At 35.6% G+C, this 21,573-nt stretch overlaps 1 protein-coding gene across 3 annotated transcripts in view; it reads left to right on the top strand.

The window, feature by feature from the left end:
* The window catches only part of TMEM67 (transmembrane protein 67), a 56,018-nt gene extending 37,611 nt beyond the window's left edge, over positions 1-18,407 (top strand). For 2 of the 3 annotated variants that reach the window (XM_087864731.1, XM_045805956.2), the window contains 12 exons: positions 118-216; positions 459-545; positions 1,675-1,774; positions 1,865-2,004; positions 3,815-3,955; positions 7,078-7,158; positions 7,650-7,766; positions 11,088-11,204; positions 11,311-11,415; positions 12,151-12,253; positions 16,006-16,148; positions 17,177-18,407. In XM_087864731.1, the coding sequence (XP_087720857.1) occupies positions 118-216; positions 459-545; positions 1,675-1,774; positions 1,865-2,004; positions 3,815-3,955; positions 7,078-7,158; positions 7,650-7,766; positions 11,088-11,204; positions 11,311-11,415; positions 12,151-12,253; positions 16,006-16,148; positions 17,177-17,257 (1,314 nt within the window). In that variant the 3' untranslated portion in view covers positions 17,258-18,407. The remainder of the gene's footprint in view (positions 1-117; positions 217-458; positions 546-1,674; positions 1,775-1,864; positions 2,005-3,814; positions 3,956-7,077; positions 7,159-7,649; positions 7,767-11,087; positions 11,205-11,310; positions 11,416-12,150; positions 12,254-16,005; positions 16,149-17,176) is intronic. The other variant, XM_087864730.1, reaches the window with a different exon arrangement.
* Positions 18,408-21,573: the final 3,166 nt, after the last annotated feature.

Here is a 21,573-nt window from a genome sequence, read left to right as displayed (position 1 = left end):
CCATAGATACATGAAACAAGGCTTCAAGCTTGAGAAACTGGGTAGAGAATATGTTACTGAAAGTGGTAGTATCAATAGATTGAGTATAACAACTATAACTCTCTTTTTAAATTGCAGACGGTTATGAAATTCTTGGTGTACTATGCTGGTGATCTGGCCAATGTTTTCTTTATCATCACTGTGGGAACAGGTCTTTATTGGCTTATTTTCTTCAAAGTAAGTGAGTTCCTGAGTTTAACCTAAATGTTCATACCTGAATAACTGGTAAACTGTCTTTATAAAGGAACTGTTTTTATTTGGGGGTATTTCTGATCAAGAGTATTGAGGCAAGTGCTTAACCACCATTTCTTGAATGTGCTGTTTATTATCACCTTCCTTTTCTATGTTTCTTCGGTTTATAAATTGTGCTTATTAAAAACCTTGTGTGGTCATATTTAACAGTGTAATTTTTATCATAGGCACAGAAATCTATCTCTGTTTTGCTACCAGTGCCAGCTCAGGAAGAACGTCTTGTTACTTATGTGGGATGTGCTTTTGCTCTGAAGGTAAGTTTCAATTAGCTCGTAAGTCTTTAAAATTAAAATGCTTTCAAAATCTTTGGTGTAAAATTTGGTTTGATTTTAAAAGGAAGCATGAATTATTTTATTTTACCAAGCATGTCTGCCTTTATAATAGATAGTTCATTCTGAAAATCTAGCTTAAATAATTTTCCTAAGAAGCCATAAGAAGTATTTTTGGATTAATACAAGTTATAGCTAATTTGATAAAGTGATAATTCATTATATGACTTTCTTTTTTAAAGTCTAATGATGCATTCACAATGGGATAAAATGGCTTTGGGCATGAATTTTATCTCTTTAGTGAACAGTAAAAGGTACCACCCTGAATAACATGCTGAATTTGTCTCAGAATTTGTTTTCTCGGTCTCCATATTCCTTTCCTCCTCTTCTCATGGCATCCCATCTCCCTATTTCATTTTTCTGTCACTGTATGTGAAGCTCCTTAACATGCCCCTGGTAGATCTCATCCCATGGTGCTGTGATTATTCAGTATCTGCTTTTCCCACTGATCTATGAGCTCTTTGAAGGGAGGAATCATCATATACTTACACACACTTTTAGCCTTTGATGAATAATGCATCTACCAGGAAGAACACCCTAGATTAAACATATTCCTTCTGTTAAATGAAAAAGATGTGTTTCAACACCACATTTTTAAAAATTAAATATCTCGATACCAGGAATAGAAAAAAAGATAGTGAAGGCATCTTAAAGCTTTAATTAAAGCAGCAAATTATAGTTGAAAAATACCTTTACTTATAAAGAAATCAGATGGTCTCGAAAATAAAGTATGCTTTTGGAAACCTTGGGAAAGAGAAGTATGACCCTTATATGAAGAAGAGGTAGGATGTTTACTTTTTTCATATCCCTATTTTAAGGAAAGACAGAAGAAGGGAAGGCAAATTAATGTGTATGAAACTTTTGTGACTTTGGTGATTCCGTGTTGTTTGATGAGCTTCTAGTGACCCCCTAATGATATTATAACTTTATTTGTCATTTGTGAAAATTGTATGTTCTTGTGATTACAGTATATTTGTTTCTTAAAAAAATCATTACTGTTTTCATAAGCAGGCTTAATGTGGATACTTTCAAGTGTTTTGCTTGTCATTTTCAGGCTCTGCAATTCTTGCATAAGCTTATAACCCAGATTACCATAGACATATTCTTTATTGATTGGGAGCGACCTAAAGGAAAGGTTCTTAAAGCTGTTGAAGGTAACTGAAATAACCATTGTACCAAAATTGTTTTGCTACTTTTTCAGAACAAAGATGAAACGCTTTTCCTTATTTTATCTCTCTGACCAGGTGAGGGTGGTGTTCGGAGTGCCACGGTTCCTGTGAGCATATGGAGAACGTATTTTGTAGCAAATGAATGGAATGAAATTCAGACTGTGAGAAAAATTAATCCACTCTTTCAAATACTTACTGTCCTCTTTTTTTTGGAGGTATAAACTTTTGTAATTGTGTGCAACTTCTGTGTACCTCATAAATATTAATTTCACATAATTCCACCTACATTTTCACATCAGTGGAAGAGTTTTCTAAAGAGTTTTCTGAAGTTATCAAGCTGTTACAAAGAGTGGCTTTAAAAATTGTGTTAAAATACACATAATATGAAATTTACCATCTTAACCATTTTTAAGTATGCAGTTCAATCCTGTTAGGTACATTCACATTGTTGTCCACCGACTCCTAGAACTCTTTTCCTTTGCACAACTGAAACTCTGTACCCATTAAACAACGTCCCATTCCGCCTTCCTGGCCCCTGGCAATTACTGCCATTCTACTCTGTCTCTTTCCGTTTGACTACTCTAGGTAAGGAATGGCTTTTAAACTACTGATTTGTATCAAAATCCCCTGGGAAACATTTGTAAGCTGCTATGCCTGGCCTCACCACTAGAGATTATGTTTGATTCAGTAGCTCTGAGGTGAGCCTAGTTATCTATGTTTTGAAAAAACTCCCTCCCTTTCTAATTTACATTCTTATTAGAATTAGATTTCTGTATTAGAACCACTATTATAGGTGAAATTTTTCAACAGATTATCACTGAACGCCTACTGTGGACTATATTCAGTGCTAAGAGCTGGAGCTATCTATAGCTGAACTATGCACAGAGAATGGGTACATGCTTATGATACCTTTACAGTTATCTCACAGAGCTGGCTGGTACTATTAAAGGAAGTATTCTGTACTGAATATAAGCCTGAACTATGAAAACCGTTTATGTGCGGAATAACTTTTCTTAGGAATTGGCTGCTTATATAAAGTTAGATATGAATTATTAACTCTTATGTCTATCTTCCATTTTCCTTCTTTTCTTCCTTTCTCCGTCCTTTCCCTTTCTTTCCTTTTTTAAAGCAAAGAGAAGAATATGTGTGTCTCCAAGGCATATGAACGATTTTTCAAAAATTCGTTTATAGGATTGTTCATTAAGAGTGTTTTATAGAGGGGCACCTGGGTAGTGCAGTCATTAAGCGGCTGCCTTCAGCTCGGCGTGATCCCAGCGTTCTGGGATCGAGCCCCGCATCAGGCTCCTCTGCGGGGAGTGTGCTTCTTCCTCTCCCACTCCGCCTGCTTGTGTTCCCTCTGTGGCTGGCTGTCTCTCTGTCAAATAAATAAGCAAAATCTTTAAAAAAAAAAAAAAAAGTTTTATAGAGCTTTAAAAGGTGTCATATGAAAAATAATTTTTTAGTTAAGCACATTTGGGAAACACTGGATTCAATAAAGTCATGTCGATTTCTTCAGTGTAAAACTTCCCAGAGCCTTTATTCTAAGAGAGTGGAAGGCGTGACCATGAGTATAACGTACAGACCACACTTATTTAACCATGGCTTCCTTTTATCAAAGAAGGTACCTTCCTTAAAAGACATTTTGGAAAATACTGTTTAAAAGTATAAAAAGGTATTTTGCATAGTGCCTGGCATATGTTAAAAGTGTGTGAAATGCTGGTTGTTCATTGGTAGTTTACTAAAGAAAGTTTTATTCTTTTGACAAATTTTTGCGTTTTGTTAGTGTATATAATAATAAGGTTATATTTGGCCTTTAGTCATACTGAAGAGAATTCCAAATGAACTAAATATTTTGCTTTATAATTAAAAATACTGGATAATATTTTACCAAGATTTTGTCCTGTTTATATAAACTTTTATAAATATTTTCGATTTTAAGGGAAGAAATAGGGAGGAGTGTCTCATTTTCAGAGTAGAGCTATTTTCTTTATTTATGTCTGTTTAAATTTTGCCTTTTTACTCCAGGTTGTGGGATTCAAGAACTTAGCATTAATGGACTCATCCTCTAGTCTTTCCAGAAGCCCACTTAGCTACATAGCTCCTTACAGCCGCATTTTGAGATATGCGGTATCTACTGCTCTTTGGCTCGTCATTGGAATTATACAGGTAACAACAGATTATACTTTTCAGCAACATTGCCCTTCTATATTTAAAATTATGTTTAATACTAATTATCTTCAAATATTGACCACACCCTGGTTTATACAGCAGAAAGAAGGTAATGGCGAGAACAACAATAATAGCTAATAGCTAATTCTTACCTAGTGTTATAATCTAGGCACTGTGTTAATTAATTGCATTGCACATATTAACTTGATCTTTACAGTAGCCCTCAGAGATAGGTTCAATTAGTATCCTCATTTTAAGGATGAGGACACTGGGGCACAGAAATGCTAAATAGTTTGCTAAGGTCATGCAATTAGAGATTGGCAGAACTGGAATTTGAACCCAGGCAATCTGATGTCAGAGTTCACATTCTTATCAATAGTGGGCTCTGAAGGGTCTTTCAGACCCTGCAGCTTTCTAGTCAGAGGATGGACTCCATGGCTTAGTTTATATAAACTGTAGGGATGGCTAAGCTACTCTTTCTTTCTTTCTTTCTTTCTTTCTTTCTTTCTTTCTTTCTTTCTTTTTGAAATACAATTTATTGTCTACATTTATTTATATATCATTAAATTTCACTCAGATTGCTGGTACTCCTTGTGAAATTTTTGTTGAAATATTTATTGAGAAAACTTAAACTAAAAATAAATCTTCTCAGCGTCAGGTCCTGTTTCCCTTTTTTTTTTTTTTTTTAAGATTTGTTTATTTATTTGAGAGAGAGTGTGCATGTGTGTTTATGTGCACAGGGCAAGCAGGGGGATGGGCAGAGGGAGAGGGAGAGAGAGAACCCCAAGCAGGCTCCATGACCAACACGGAGCCCGACACAGGGCCCTACATGGGGCTCAGTCTCAAAACCCTGAGATCATGACCTGAGCCAAAATCAAGAGTCAACCCCTAACTGACCGAGCCACCCGGGTGCCCCATAGATCTTTTCTATGCTCATTTCCTTATCTTCTCGGACGTTAAAAAAAAAAAAAAAGAATGAAAGGAAGAAAAGAAGCATCAGCTAAAGCACTTAACTCTAATATCTGTACTTCTTTCTCTTACTTCCAGACACTCCCATGAATGAAAAGAGCCTTTCTGTTTGGTTAAAAATTCCCTTAACTTTTAAGTCAGCAAATGATCATGGGACCTCTAGAAAGATCGGGTTAAACTACCTCTAACCTGGCAAACAAATTATCTGCCAAAAACAGCCTATTTTTAAACATGGCTTGAGATTTAAATCCAAAAATTCCTACAGAATTGGTTCCAGGTGGTATTCTATAACCTGAGAATAGACTTCTAAAATTTACGTTTATTTTAAATTGGTGAGACTTGTTTCAACTTGAAACTACAGGGATAGGTCCAGTGAGGGATAGCTTAATAATCAGAAAAAAAAAGCCAAACAAATTAGAATTTGAAATGAGATGGGATTAAAAGTGTATGGGGTTTGATGTCTATCATCAGTATAGTAGTGAGAAAAGAATTCATTTTATAGGCCAGTATACATTTTTCTGAGTATATTGGATTCATCTGGATGTAAAGAATTTAAAGGAATGCATCTGAAGCTTTTCATATTTGGTTGAGTACAACAAAAACAAAATAGCAGTGGCTGAAGTGAAAGTGACTATTATCTCCCATGAGAAAGGGGGGCAGAGATGTGCAGCGCAGGCTGGCTGCATGTTGCCGCCGAGACGCAGAAGCTCTGACACTCGGGACGTCCATCTCAGGTCATCTCATGGTCTGTGATGGCTGGTGGAGATGAAGGAGGGAGTCGGGGAGAACAGTTCACCCTTTTTTCTTTAAGAGCCTTTTCAGAAGTGCTGTTCAGCATTCCTTGGCCAGAAGTCCTTGGCACATGGCCACACTTCACTGCACTGGTGTCTTTGAGCTGGGCCGCAGTGTGCCCACTCCAAGGAGGGGTCTGTCACTAAGGAGAAAGGGGAAAGGATTGTTGGGGCAGTAACTAGCCATGTCGGGCACCACCATCTCACCTCATTCTTTGTTTCTCACTCTGCTATCATTCTGGTAGTATTTTGTGTGCACACGCACATGAGCGCGCGCGCTCTCTCTCTCCCTCTCATATAAATAAATAAATAAATAAATAAATAAATAAATAAATAAATAAAATCTTTTTAAAAAAGACTTGATTCTCATCATGTTAGTCTTGTATTGTTTACTCTTTTTATCTCCCTAAACCTAGTTTCTTCAACTTTTAAGTGGTATCCTTTAGTTTTTAAACTTCGAAAGTTGCTGTCTTTCAGGTCCTTTAAAGGGATCTAAAACAAGACGTATACAAAATGTTAGGGAAGTGTGTTTAGTGATCAGCTGCTGCAGATTCATTTATTTATTCACTCCATATATGAGTCCATTTTGTGTTCTAGGCACTGTGCTGGCCCAAGGATATGCTTAACAAGAACAAGCTGCAGATTGCGGCAGGTGCTGTGAAGGGCATCAGTAGGGCGATGAGATAGGGAGTAAATGGAGAAGAGGCGGGTGGGAGTTATGATCGGGAGACACATTGCAACTGGGTGGTTAGGAAATGTTATCTTTCTCTGAAATATATCTAAGTAGGTCTAAGATGTAAACTTTTCTCTTTTGATTTATGAAATAACTTCCTTTTCCAGTATTGTAAAAGCTAAGAAAACACTTGAAACCATTCCATTTGACTATTTAATGTATTACCTGCAGTTGAAATAGAATATTTGATATATGCTTTTTATGTGCTACTCTGTCAGGAAAGATTAATTTGAAAAGCAGCAAGTTTTCTAATGGCTTTGGAATTTAGGAGATGGGCAGGATTGCAGAACCAGACGTAAATCTGGCCATTAATACATTGGTTTATGCTAAATTTTTTAAAGCCCCTCTCTTTCTTCCCCCACGTTTGTCGTATTGTGTTTTAATGATACAGAAAAGTTTTTTAAATTCAGAATAGGTTCCCTCAATAAATCTTAACACAATTCCAAAACCTTATTTCTTTGACAGAGGAATCGGAAATGATAAGTCAGATTTTATCCCATAGGAACCGTTTAGAGGCCACTGTGTTCTTGGGTGGACTTTCTTTTTTCTTAAGATACTATACTGTGGCTATAAAAGCAAATTAAATTTTAAAAGCTAATAAGCATGAACTTGGCTTAATGTTTCAGATCATGTTCTTTGCTGTCTTTTATGAGAGATTTATAGAAGATAAAATTCGACAGTTTGTGGATTTATGCTGTATGAGCAATGTAAGTACTTTCTGACTTTATCTTGCAACTGTTATTTTTCCCTTTTTAAAAGGTCACGAGTACATTAAGAGAGGCTTTAAAAGTGATTTGGTATGATTGAATTTTTTAGTCCAATTTGCTACTGATTGTTAATTCCAGAGATAGTTATAATGAGCTACAAGTTAATGTTTACTGCCTTAGTTTCTTCTTCATTTGCAATTCTTAATTATGAATTCCTTATCCATCAAATAATTCATTTAGCAGAGTCCCTGAAAAATTTTCATATACCAATCCTATTTCTTCCTTTCTTAGAAAATGTCTTCAATCTCTTTTCTATCTACTTTTAAAAAATAACATTATCCTTTATTACTTACTTGTCCTATTTACATATTTTCCAAGAATTCAACCCTCTTTATTTTGAGAGAAAGGAAGCAATTTTAAGAAAAACCTAATTTTCATTGTTTTCTTTTTCTATATGAGTTGCTAATTGCTTCTTTTTTCTCTTTTTATAGATATCAGTGTTTCTGTTATCCCACAAATGTTTTGGATATTACATTCATGGTAGATCAGTACATGGGCATGCAGATACTAATATGGAAGAAATGAATATGAACCTTAAAAGAGAAGCGGTATGAATGTATTTAACATCTTTTAGTTTTAATTGAGAGATGGGTTCTCTTTTCTTAATTTAGGATTTGTAATAATATTTTTAAAAATTCCTCATTGATTACTTTTGAAAGTTGCTAGAGTACCAACTCATTGCCCTGAACATTGACAAAGGGAAAGAATCGAACTTCATCCTACAGTTCCTATATGAACTGTATTTCAGAGTAACCAAATAATTCATGAAGGGGAAGTTCTTATAAAAGAAAATGAAAGGAGTTCTAATTTAGTAAATCATCATTTTGTGGTGACTAATGGATTAGTGCATAGAGGCTGCAGTCATCAGTGGATGCTAAAACAAGTGAAGGTTGACAGGGAACTTTATAATGAGTTATCAGGTTGACGTAATCTGAACACACTGGCTCAGTCTTACTACAAGTAAAAATTAGGAAAACCAACATTAATCACTTCCCGTATGAAGCAGTAGGAAGTACATAACATCACTTGTGACATATTCCTGCCTGAGAAAATGGAACCTGAATATAATCAAGCCTCTAGATCTAACCACCAATTTATAGGAAGTAGAGGAGATAGAGGGATCAATGAAATAATGCCATAGGAAGCAGTTAGCCATATCCAGAATGCAGGATGTCTCACAGGACAGGTGACCCAGTGTCTCCAGCAAATCAAAGGCATGTAAAGAAGAGGAGGGGTGGGTGGTGGTGGTGGTGGAGGAAGAACTATTAGATAGAGGGGCGCCTGGGTGGCTCAGTCATTAAGCGTCTGCCTTTGGCTCAGGGCATGATCCCAGGGTCCTGGGATCAAGCCCCACATTGGGCTCCCTGCTCCTCTGGGAGCCTGCTTCTTCCTCTCCCACTCCCCTTGCTTGTGTTCCCTCTCTGGCTCTCTCTCTCTGTCAAATAAATAAATCTTAAAAAAAAAAAAAAAAGAACTGTTAGATAGGAAGAGAGATTTAGAAACAAAACTACCAAGTACAATGTGTAGACTTTGGATCCTGATTAAACCAAAAATTAAAAAAAAAAAATCCTTGGGAATAATCTGGGTGATTTAATTTAAGAACTAAATATTAAATTATAGTAAGGAATGATTAATTTTGTTAGATGGGAAAATGGCGTGGTGGGTTTTTGTTTTGTTTTTTTTAAGACCTTATTGGTTAGAGATACATACAGAAGTATTTACAGATTTGGGGTTGGGTCATGGATGGTTTACTGTTCTCTGTACTGTGTACATTAAAAAACTTCCATAATAAAATTTATAAAGAAAAATAAATACTTGAGAGGAAAAATCAAGAGGATTTATTGACTAAAGGACTATACCTGTGACTTGTAAGAATTTAATATATGATAATGGCATCTCAGAGAAAAACAAATTTAATACATGAACTGGTTGGTTAACTATTTGGTTAACTATTAGAAATTATACCCGGTTTGAAAAGTTACATGTAAAAAAAGAATATTTGAGATTGGGAGGTGACTTTTTAAGCATAAAGAATAGAAAGCATCATAAAGGGAATATTAATTGATTTTACCTTATTAATGGAGAACATTCACATAGCCAACAATCATGTAAATGAAAGACAGCAAATTTGACTAAAATTCCCATAACAAGGATGACAAAGATATTGATAACAGTGTTGAAAGTCATACAAATCATTAAGCAGACCCTTAAAACCTCAATGGAAAAATGACAACATAATTATTAAGTACATTAAATAAGAAACAGAGGAGACTAATAAACCTCTAAAAAATGTATAGCTCATAAATAAATACATATAAAAAATAATATTTTTGCCCTCTTCAAATTAGCCAAGTTTTTTTAAAAAAGCTAATACTTAATAGCACCAAGGACATGGTGAAATGGGCACCCATAAAACTACTGGTCTCAGGATAAATTTGCAAATCTTCTGGAAAGCATTTGGAAATATATATACCAAGAGCTTTTTAAGAGTTCATTATCTTTGACTCACTAATTTTTTGAGTCTAACTCCAGGAAATGATTAGCAATGTGAATAGCTAATTAGGTTCAGGATCTTCATCACAGGGGTTATTTATAAGGGCAAAAAGAGAACATTAAGCAGTTGGTTTTCATACACAGTGAAATTCTTTGGTAGACATAAAAATCATGTTTTATAGAATATTTAATGACATAGAGAATTACTAGGATATAATGTTAGGTGAAAAATCAGTGTGATCCCAGTTTTATGCCATCTATATCTATATGCCTGGGCAAAGGACTGGAAATAAAATACCTTAAAATACTTGTATCTCTGGGTGCTGAGATCATAGGTGATTTTTTTTTCTTTTCTTTCTTTTTTGTACCTCTCCGTATTTTGTAAATTCTCTGCAATAGCATGTGCTTTTTTTTTTTTTTAAGATTTTATTTATTTATTTGACAGAGAGAGAGACAGACAGTGAGAGAGGGAACACAAGCAGGGGGAGTGGGAGAGGAAGAAGCAGGCTCCCAGCAGAGGAGCCTGATGTGGGGCTCGATCCCATAACGCCGAGATCACGCCCTGAGCTGAAGGCAGACGCTTAACGACTGAGCCACCCAGGCGCCCCAGCATGTGCTTTTTTAACCAGGGAAAAAGAAAGCTTCTATTATTTTTTTAATAGAGAAATTCACTACATGTAGATTTCTTTTTAGTCTGTAGAAAACCAAGTGTTATATTATGTTTGCAGATTACATTTAGACAAAGAGATTATTAAACTCTGAAGTAGGCAAATAAAGCAAGAGAAGGGAGGCAGGAGGACTTGAGCTGACCTTGGAGCATGGATGGGAAGTAGCTAGGGGGTGGGGTAAAGCAAAATTTTACATCGTTTATGGTTGTCAGGATTCAAGTTGTGTCAGGGAGACCTGAAATGGATATCTGGTCCGTGACATTAACTGTTTGGTCATGTATCACACTACCTTTTTTTCGCATTTAATTAAGAAGTGTTCTAAAAGTTTTTAGAAAACAAAAAAGACTATAATTATAAAAGTAGTTAAATCTAAGACTAGACTTTTTGGCATGCATTAAAGAGCAATAAAATTAATCATAAGTAAAGCTATGAATATCAATATACAAAGAATTTAGTATGGATTTTTTTAAAGTAGGGCAAAGGAGATGATATAGAGACCTAAAGAGCATATGACAACATAGAAATTAGTAAAACCCAGAGGGGAGTGGCAACCTTGGTTAATGTCAATCTCTGTCTCAAATATAGTTTCAGTAAAATTTCAGTTAGCTTCTGAATCTTGTGATACCAACTAAAACAAAAATGTTATATTTTCTTTTTGAAATAGGCAAAATTTTCATGGTCTTTATTTAAGTTTTTTTAACTTTTCAGGAAAATTTGTGTAGCCAGAGAGGTTTGGTACCCAACACAGATGGTCAGACTTTTCAGATTGCAATTTCTAGCCAGATGAGACAACACTACGACAGAATTCATGAGACACTAACAAGGGTTTGTATAAAGTACAATTCAGGTATATTTTGCCAATATTTCATGTTATTTAAAAACCAAGAACGTAAGACATGTTGCATTTATTCTTATTTCTTTTTCACATCAGAAAAATGGCCCTGCCAGACTATTGAGTTCATCAGCAAGTACTTTTGAGCAGAGTATAAAAGCATATCATACTATGAACAAATTTCTTGGCTCTTTCATTGATCATGTATGTATGTCAGCATTTATATTTCAACTAGAAGCAAATACAATTTTTAAAAACCAGTAATGTCAGTTATTTCTAAGTCAGTGGACTTAGAGCCCTTTTTTTGCCTATCAAAATTAATACTGTGGCTTAAGGACAGAGTTAGGTTATGTAAAACTAAGGTGACATTTTGTATATCTACTAGCATATGCATTTTATGTATCTATTAGCATAATGATGGTTCCCCTAAAGTAGGTCTACTGGAATTTTGTTAACTAATTACTGAAATATTACTATATTTATTAATTATAGAAATATGCTGTGCTACGGTTGTATTCCTAAGAAGCTTGTAATTTTAAGTATCTCTAGCCCTAGACATTTAAAACTTTAAACATTTCTTGGGATGCGTGGGTGGCTCAGTCCGCTAAGCATCTGCCTTTGGCTTGGGTCATGATCCCAGGTTCCTGGGATCAAGTCCCTCATCAGGCTCCTTGCTCAGCAGGGAGTCTGCTTCCCCCTCCTCCTGCTAGTCCCCCTGCTTGTGTGCTTGCTCTCTCACTCTCTAATAAAAAAGAAAAATTTAACATTTCTAAAGAAAATTTTGTTATAAAGCCCATTGTAGTAAAATCAGTCTTTTTAAAGAACAGATTTTCTTCATGTGTTATTCACTTTTCATTTTCTCTCTTTCTGATTTTACATTAATTGGGAAACATTTATTTCACTGCTGTTTTTGAAATAACTGTTGTCTTTTTATATTAGGTTCATAAGGAAATGGACTACTTTATAAAAGATAAATTGCTTCTTGAAAGAATTCTTGGAATGGAATTCATGGAACCAATGGAAAAAAGCATCTTTTACAATGGTATCCTTCAAATCCTTTGCTGAATTTGATTACTATTTTCAAAGTTTGAAAAAAAAAAGTACTTACGGCTATTTTCTTCTAATTTTATAATTTTATATAAAAACAAAGGAAACATAATGAACTTAGTTAACTTCATGGTATAGTAGTTTTCTGTGTTCCATTTCATTATGTCATGTAGCAGGAAACAAAAATATAAAAGATAATTATTCCACAAGAAAGTAAAAAAACTGAATTTCAAAATCAGTGGTAGACATGGAAGAGATAATAAAACACATAAAATTTGGGGGCGCCTGGGTGGCACAGCGGTTAAGCGCCTGCCTTCGGCTCAGGGCGTGATCCCGGCGTTATAGGATCGAGCCCCACATCAGGCTCTTTAGCTATGAGCCTGCTTCTTCCTCTCCCGCTCCCCCTGCTTGTGTTCCCTCTCTCGCTGGCTGTCTCTATCTCTGTCAAATAAATAAATAAAATCTTTAAAAAAAAAAAAACACATAAAATTCAGATTTTTTTTAATTTGATATAATTGACAGATGATGTTACACTAGTTTCAGGTATATAACATAGTGATTCACCAACTCTATATGTTATGCTCAGCTCCCCACAAGTGTAGCTACCATCAGATCATGAAATGCTTTTATAATACCACTGACTACATTCCCTACACTGTACCTTTTATTCCCATGACTTATTTATTCCATAACGAAGCCTGTATCTCCCATGCCCCTTCACCCATTTGTCCTTTCTCCTGCCCGCCCCTGCCAACCATCAGTTTTCTGTATTAATATGTCTGATTCTGCTTTTTGTCTGTTTATTCATTTTTGGTTTTTTATTCCACATGTAAGTGAAATCATATTGTATTTGTCTTTTTCTATCTGACTTATTTCACTTAGCATAACACCCTCAAGATCTATCCATGTTATTGCAGATGGCAAGATCTCATCCTTTTTTGTGGCTGAGTAATATTCTACCGTGTGTGTGTGTGTGTGTGTGTGTGTGTGTGTGTGTGTGTGTGTGAGAGAGAGAGAGAGAGAGAGAGAGAGAGAGAGAGAGAGAGAAAATATATATATAACTCTTTTTTGTCCATTCATCTATGAATGGATACTTGGGCTGCTTTGATATCTTGGCTACTATAAATAATGCTGCAATAAATGTAGGGGAATATATATCTTTTTGAATTAGTGTTTCTGTTTTCTTCAGGTAGATGCCCAATAGTGGAATTATTGTATCATATGGTATTTCTATTTTTAGTTTTTTGAGGAACCTCCATACTGTTTTCCACAGTAGCTGTGCCGGTTTATATTCCTACCAACAATGCACAAGGGTTCCCTTTTCTCCATATCCTCATAAATGCTTGTTATTTCTTGTCTCTTTTATTTTAGCCACTCAGACAGGTTTAAGGTTTTCATTGTGGTTTTGATTTGCAGTTCCCTGATGATTAGTGATGTTGGGCACCTTTTCATGTGTCTTTTGGCCTTGATTATATGTCTTTTTTGGGAAAATATCTCTCAGGTCCTCTGTCCATTTTTAAATGGGATTGTTTGTTTTTTGGTGTTGTGTAAGTTCTTTATGCATTTTGAATGTTAACCCCTTTTCTGATATATCATTTGCAAATATCTTCTCCCATTCAGTAGGTTGCCTTTTTGGTTTGTTGATGGTTCCCTTCACTGTGTAAAGCTTTTTATTTTGATGTAGTCCCAACAGTTTGTTTTTGTATCTCTTGCCTTAAGAGACATATCTAGAAAAAATGTTGCTATGGCCGATGTCAAAGAAATTTCTGTGTATGTCCAGGAGTTTTATGATTTCAGGTCTCACATTTAGGTCTTTGATACATTTTGAGTTTATTTTTGTGTTTGGTGTAAGGAAGTGGTCCAGTTCCATTCTTTGCATGTAGCTGTCCGGTTTTCCCAGCATCACTTATTGGAGATTGTCTTTTCCTCATTGTATATTCTTGCCTTCTTTGTCATAGATTAATTGACCATTTAAGTGTAGGTTTATTTCTAGACTGTCTGTTCTGTTGATCTATGTGTCTGTTTTTGTACTAGTACCACACTGTTTTGTAGTGTATCTTAAAATCTGGAGCTGTGGTACCTCCAGCTTTGTTTTTTCTTTGTCAAGATTACTTTGGCTATTTGTGGTTCCATACAAATTTTAGTATTATTTGTTCCAGTTCTATGAAAATTGCTGTTAGTATTTTGATAGGGACTACGCCAAATCTGTAGATTACTTTGGGCAGTGTGAACATTTTAATAGTATTAATTCTTCCAGTCCAGGAGCGTGGAATACCTTGCCAGTTGTGTGTGGCATCTTCAGTTTCTTTCATCAGTGTTTTACCGCTTTCAGAGCACAGGTCTTTCACTTCCTTGGTTATTTAATTCCTAGGTATTTTATTATTTGGGGTATAATCGTAAGTGGACTTGTTTTCCTGATTTCTCTTTCTGCTACTTTGTTATTAGTGTATAGAAATGCTTCTAATTTCTCGGTATTAAGTTTGTATCCTACAACTTTCCTGAATTCATTTATTCTGGTAGTTTTTTGGTGGCATCTTTAGGGTTTTCTATGTATGGTATCATGTCATCTGCAGATAGTGACCATTTAACTTCTTCCTTTTCAATTTAGATGCCTTTTATTTCTTTCTCTTGTCTGAGTGCTGTGGCTAGGATGTCCAGTAGTATGTTAAATAAAAGGGGTGAGAGTGAACATAAAATTCAGATTTTATGGGAATGTGCAGTCAGTGGAAAACTAATAAAATACTTAAGGAAGAATAACATTTGTGATTAATCTTTAACATTCTGTTTTTCATTTTATCCAAATCCTTAAAAATTGCAGATATCTGTGATAGGAATAGTGACTAAACCTGGTTTCTTATCATTAAAAAGGTAGTATATATGTCACTTTTAATGTGGCTGATAAGCTCTTACATGGGTCGGTAAGAATGGAAATGATGTAAGCTATGTCCTGGCCTACATATCACCTATTCTTGCATTATTGGGTGTCGTGTGTCGTGCCAGGCCCAGGACACACAGCACAGACTAGTGGGCATCTTGAATGTATGAGGGGGTGATGCTGGGGTAGAAGTCTGTGCAGGCACAGGCTCGGTATAGAATAGTGAGTGAAAAATCTAACCAGACACAGAGTCAAGCGGGAAGAAGTGGAAAAGTTGGCATGGAAAAGTTTGAACGGCATCTTAAAAAACATTGCTGTTGTCAAGCAGGAGGGTCAAGGGAAGAGAGGCAAAGACATTTGTACAGAACAACATTGTTTCTAGATACATCTCTTAAGGCAAGGGAAACAAAAAACAAAATATGAAATTAAACCGTAGAGGACTATTTAAGACACAAATTATAGCTCACTGTGCACTCTTCAGTCCTTGCTGGTTTTGTTTTGTTTTTTAACTTTATCTTAGAGAATCTTTCTAAGATTCTTTGGCCTTTAGTTATATAAACAAATAAGGGGTATTCATTTTACCTGGTCTTTGAAAGGTATTGACTATATACTTACACTACTAGCAATTACCAACCATTGGTACAAATGTTAAAATTACTTTTTATGAGCAGAATTCCTTGACTAACTTTTGAGATTAGCAAATTTTAATCCCCTTTGTTTATTTTTTTTGAAAGCCATGAAGTATCATAAGTAATAGTTTCTGTTATGCTATTTTTAAATATCCAAATTTTATCACTGGAAATTTATCAGAAGTTTGTTCTATTTCAAAATTTCTGACTTATATCTTATAAATCACTTTTTTAAAAAAACAGATGAAGGATATTCTTTCAGCAGTGTTCTGTATTATGGGAATGAAGCCACTCTTCTTATTTTTGATCTGTTGTTCTTCTGTGTTGTGGATTTGGCTTGCCAAAATTTTGTTCTAGCAGCCTTCCTTACGTACCTACAACAAGAGGTAAGTTTAAAAATTTTTACTGGATTTAAAAAAAAAAATACTTTGGAGGTCGGTATTTTATAGCAGAGAATAACAGTATGTGCTTTCACTAGGAATTTGTTAAGATTTAGAATATGATTATTCCCACCGAACAAAAGAAGAAACATTTCAACCAATTACGCTCCTTCAGGGTCTGAAGTACTGGGGTATTGTGGAGGCCGTACGTTGCTTAAGCAAACGTGAAAGGAATCCAGTAGGAAGACATTTAAAGTGCTGATCTCCTAGATACCAGAAGTAGCAGTGATTAGAACCTGAAACCAATTTTACCATATATGTTTACTAATTAAAACTTAAAAAAAAGTTGAAATTTTAAAAAAGTAGCAGTAATTAGAGTTCCCTTCGCCCTCTGCACCAGATGTTAGTGTAACAAAAAGGCAAGCTCCAGAGAGCACAGGAGATCTGTCTAGCTCAGGACTCAGCCACAGAGAAGCCCCTTTATTGGAACTGTCGCACATTTTCTACCTGTGTGGATAAAAAACACTTGCTGGATGGGGATGGAGACTGAAGTGGAGATTTTTAAAAACGACAAATTTGTTCTGGAAATGTTATTAATATCACTCAGATATTCCCCCATTATGTCAAGGAAGTATATGAATTAGTAATATATAATTTATCAGTCTTTGACAGGGATCTAAAATTATAAACAAATTCTATCCCTAACAGTTCTTTTGATGTTTCCATAGCTTTTAGAGCTAGAGGTAAGTTGCCTTGCAAAATATTTGATAATGTATTCCTGTGAACATGAGAGGATTTGTATTATTAATTCATCAAAATATATTCTAAATAGGAATATGCACTTCTTTGATATCATGAAAGTTGGTAAATACTCTTGCAATAATTTTGTGTATCACCATGGAATACAGATGCCTGATACATGAAAGTAAATAGCTGAGAGAATTAGCTAGTTTAATTTAGATCTTTTAATTGATGTGCATATTTAATTTTCTTTCTCTATTTTTCATTCTGAATTGTTTTAACTTTTTTTCCAGATTTTTAGATTTATACGTAATACAGTAGGACAGAAGAATTTGGCATCCAAAACATTGGTGGATCAAAGATTTTTGATATAATTTTTTGAGCAGATAACCTAAAGATAATATAGCTGTGGCAAAAACAGTCATCAGGTTAGTTTGCCGTAGTTTTTAAAACTTTTAATACAAATTTTTCTATTTTTATTTGTTTTCTAATCTAAAGAAAGATTTATTTTTATAACTTGTGGGTACATAACTTCTTTGTGAATATATAATGTGATATAATGAAGAATCTTGTTTTCCCATTTGTTTTGGTATTTAATTCACCAACTCATAAATTAGATACACTGACAATGGGGCAAAAGAAGTCTAAGCGTTGCTGCCAGCAGAACACTTTTTAATGATAAAACAGTCCCCATCATTGGTCTCTGTAGATAATTTTATAAACTGGGATTTGCCTACATTTTCTCACATTGACAAAATTATTTAATTCCAAGTTCAAGCCTGGTATTTTCTAGTTTTTACATATGTTATGATAAATAAATGTTGGAAAATGTTTTCAAGTACGTAGAAATTTGAAATTGTATATTGCTAACTCAATTTGCCTCATTTTAATTGCTCATCCTGTTTGGCAATGTACTAATTCCCTGTTGGATTAATAGGCATTTCCTGAAATGGTATATATTCACTCCTTTGTATACCTGTATTGTTAGGTCAATATGTCCTTCCCATCAAGCATGTATTTATCTTAAATATCACTTACATTTAAAAAAAAGCCATAATGTATGACATTTTCCCCAATATAGTTTTTCAAACATTTTAAGTTACTTAACATTTTAAGAACACTCCCAAAGTTTTGCTCTTTAGTTATGTTTAAAAATTATAAATAATGAACTGTAAATTTATTGTGTTAAATTGACAAGGTGACTTACTGAAAACAAACTTAGGCCTCATAAGTCAGTAGTCTTGTATTTTTTTAAATAAGGAAAAAATATTAGGATCCAAAGTGTAAATTCTGAGCCATGTAGTTAATAATTTTCCATGATATGATTTTCACTGTATACCATGGACTTGAAAGGCATCTTCTATTTCAAGTATAATGATCATTAACCCCCAAACCATCATTTCTTACTGCCTTTTCTGTTAACCTTGTGTAAATACTTAAATGTAATGCTATGTAAATACATTGTTTATATTTTTGAATTGAAAATATGGAGTAAAACATTTGATGTCTCTGTTTCCTGTTTGATTAATATGTATTTCATGAAATAACATTTAGGAATGAACAACACCATTGCGGCAGGGGTCCCCAGTCTTTGCCAAATTTGAATCTTTTACATTTCTTTGAATCTTAAGGATAACTGAGAAGGAAGTAGGGCTAAGAAGTCAAGTATTTGAAACTACAGTTTCTGAAGGGTCAAACTACAGGAATGCCTTTATAAAAGCTGCAAAGAGAAATAAACGTAATAGTATGGATTTTAAAACCACTTGCTCAGAAGCATATGAAAGAAATTCAACCCTCATTCCACACATGAGAAGTTAATATTAGTGTGAATGTTTGAAAATGGCATTTTCAAAAAATAGGATCAGTTGGCTCACCTAATAAATTCACACAGAGAAAAGTCATTTTTAAAAATCCTTCTACATGAGTTTTTTACAATATCACCTTTTATTTTGGTTAGATACATAAAAATGTGTTCAGATTTTCATACACTGTTGATTCCTTTGTTCACATTGCTACAATTTAAATTCTATGATCAGGTGCCTAATTTTCCATTAGATCCATAATCTTTTGTCTTTCTGTAGAGCCAATTTACTGTACTTTGCATCTTATACCCCCAATTTTACTGATGACCTAGAAACATTTGATAAGTCTCCTCATCATTTCATAATGAAGCAAACTCTCGGTTCACCTAGAGGTTGTTTATAAGCTGGTGTGTGTTTAGTGCCCCCCATAGAAATGCATAGGCCCCTAACACAATTCTGGCAGATCAGTCTGTGTTATGAGATGTTTATATTTGCTTCTTTCTCTGGCACTGCTGTCCTAACACCCCCTTTGGAGAAGGCTCCGCTGGTTACCCAGATTGGGAAGCATTCAAAATGACTAACTCAGTGCTTGCAGGCATGAAATATGTATCCTTTTTGTTGTCTGCAAATATTGACAAATAAAAGCTGAGGGGAAATAAATATAAGGCAAGGAGCTGTGTGGCTTAATGGAAAATGCTCCAGATTTAGTAACAGGAGCCCTGGATTCAAATTAGAATTTTGCCCCTGTCATTTACTAGCTTTGGGACCTTAAAACAAGTCATTCGACATCTTTGAACTTTAGTCTGCATCTCTACAATGGAAATAATACCCTTTGTTTACCACTTGTTATAAGGATTAATTCATGAAGATAAACTTATAGCAGTGAGTAAACTATGAACACTAAAATTTTTATAATTTTTACTTTAAAACATCTGCCTCCAAATCTATTTTCTATCTTGGTAATAAATTAATTCCATAATATTAAAACCCAGATTACTGATCTCATTAACGGACCAACAAAAATCTGAGCCTTACTTCTACTTCAGCCACCCATCCTCACCAGGAAGAGGCCCTCCCTGGTAGATGTCACAGCCGTCGGTGACAGGAGGCAAGAAGGAGCTGTTGTAGACATGGTTTGTGGTACAAATTAGGAAAAAGGGAGAGAATGGAATATTGTCTTTGGAAGGGAGAGTTTCATTTACTCATGCATTTATTCATTCGAACAATATTTCTACCTCTTTCCACTCCACAGCCTATCAGAAGGGTCTTACGATTGGTAGAGGAAGCAGATGTATTAACCAGTAATTACAGCGATCTGAAAAGTGCTACAGCCATCAGGGTGTGATGGGAAAGCTCTTAACTGTGTATGTGTAGTCACTAGGACTTCTACCTGAGAAAGGTGGTATTTGATCTAAACAAGACAAGGCCAGGGATGCCTGGGTGGCTCAGTCGGTTAAGTGTTGGCCTTTGGGTCAGATCATGATCTTAGGGTCCTGGGGTTGAGCCCCCTGTCAGGCTGTCTGCTCAGCGGGGAGCCTGCTTCTCCCTTTCCCTCCGCCCCTCCCCCTGCTTGTGCTGTCTGGTATGCTCTCTCTGTCAAATAAATAAAATCTTTTAAAAAATAAATAAACAAGACAAGGGCAATCAAAGCAAGAAACGGTCTGTACTCTGAGACGAAGTATATAGCAGTTGGGCACTACCGGTAGTTTGAATATGGAAAACATGTATTCTTTAGATTTTTAAAATTTGCTGTATGTTATGATGTTTTGACATCTTAAAATTTTTTTCTGGCTAGGGAGACTTAAAACATTTTTGCTGGGATTGGAATTTCAGCAGAGGGCATAGCCAGGAGCATGCTTTTGACGTGCAAACCAACGATCCAGATCCATATGTCTGTCTGGCCCGTACATGCCAGGAAGCCGTATCCCTCTGCCTTAAAATCATCCCAGGACCAGGTACCAGGCAACTAAGGACCACGCCTTAGAGCTCACTGTAGCTTCAAGCCCCCTGTCATTATGCAAGCTAGCCAGTGCTGTTTCCCCTGGCCTGCCTTGCCTTTCCTGCAGAAATGCAGAAACTTATAAAGGCGGGGACCTAGGCTCTCCCCTGGCTCCTGTTCTGCCTCCTGACCACACCGGGTGCTTCCCCGCGGCTCCGTGTGATGTGGGTGCCTGCGTGGCCTGCCTCTTGTTTCTAGACCCTGTGAGTATCATAAACATCTGTTTTCCTGAGCCTCTCCTGTGTCTCTGGGTGGCCCCACCTGACCGTCACATAAAAGAACACAGAACAGTTCATTTGGGGGTTTTGGAGGGAGAGGAGGTTGGAAAGGAAAATAAAGAGTTTCATCATTAAAGATTTTTACATCAAGCCATAGAGTATACAGAGTTTAACCAAGGGAAGTGTACCAGCTGACTAATACCCCAAAGAGGGAGTGAATGGACAGAGGAGGCAAGAAGGGATCTTCCACAATCAGATCACCCTGGAATAATTGGTGGTCTATGGAATAGGAGACTGGTGCTTCCACCCTCTGTTGCCGGCTTCGTATCATGGTTCATAAAAAATTTTTTTTAAAAAATGCATTGCCTATAAGACAGGCAGCAAAGGGTGGTGGTTGACAATACAGAATCTGGAGCCAGACTCGGTGTATTCAACTCCCAGCTCTTGCTCGCTGAGTGATTCGGAGCAAGTTACTTAGCTCTCTGTGACTACATTCCCCCCTTTGTAAAAGGGAGTAGTAGTACCTACCTCTTAGAGTTTTGGGGAAGATTGAATGAGTTAATGAGCATACAGTGCTTAGAGGAATGCCTGGCACGTAGCTAGTACTATGCAAGTGTTACCGTAGTAGAAGTAACGGTAGTAAGTCCTATTAATATTTAATTCTGAAAGAA

The sequence above is a fragment of the Ursus americanus genome, chromosome 9 (assembly GCF_024610735.1).
Source record: "Ursus americanus isolate L20-20 chromosome 9, mUrsAme1.1.p, whole genome shotgun sequence".
NCBI classification, from domain to species: domain Eukaryota; kingdom Metazoa; phylum Chordata; class Mammalia; order Carnivora; family Ursidae; genus Ursus; species Ursus americanus.
This window is presented reverse-complemented; position numbering and strand designations above follow the sequence as displayed.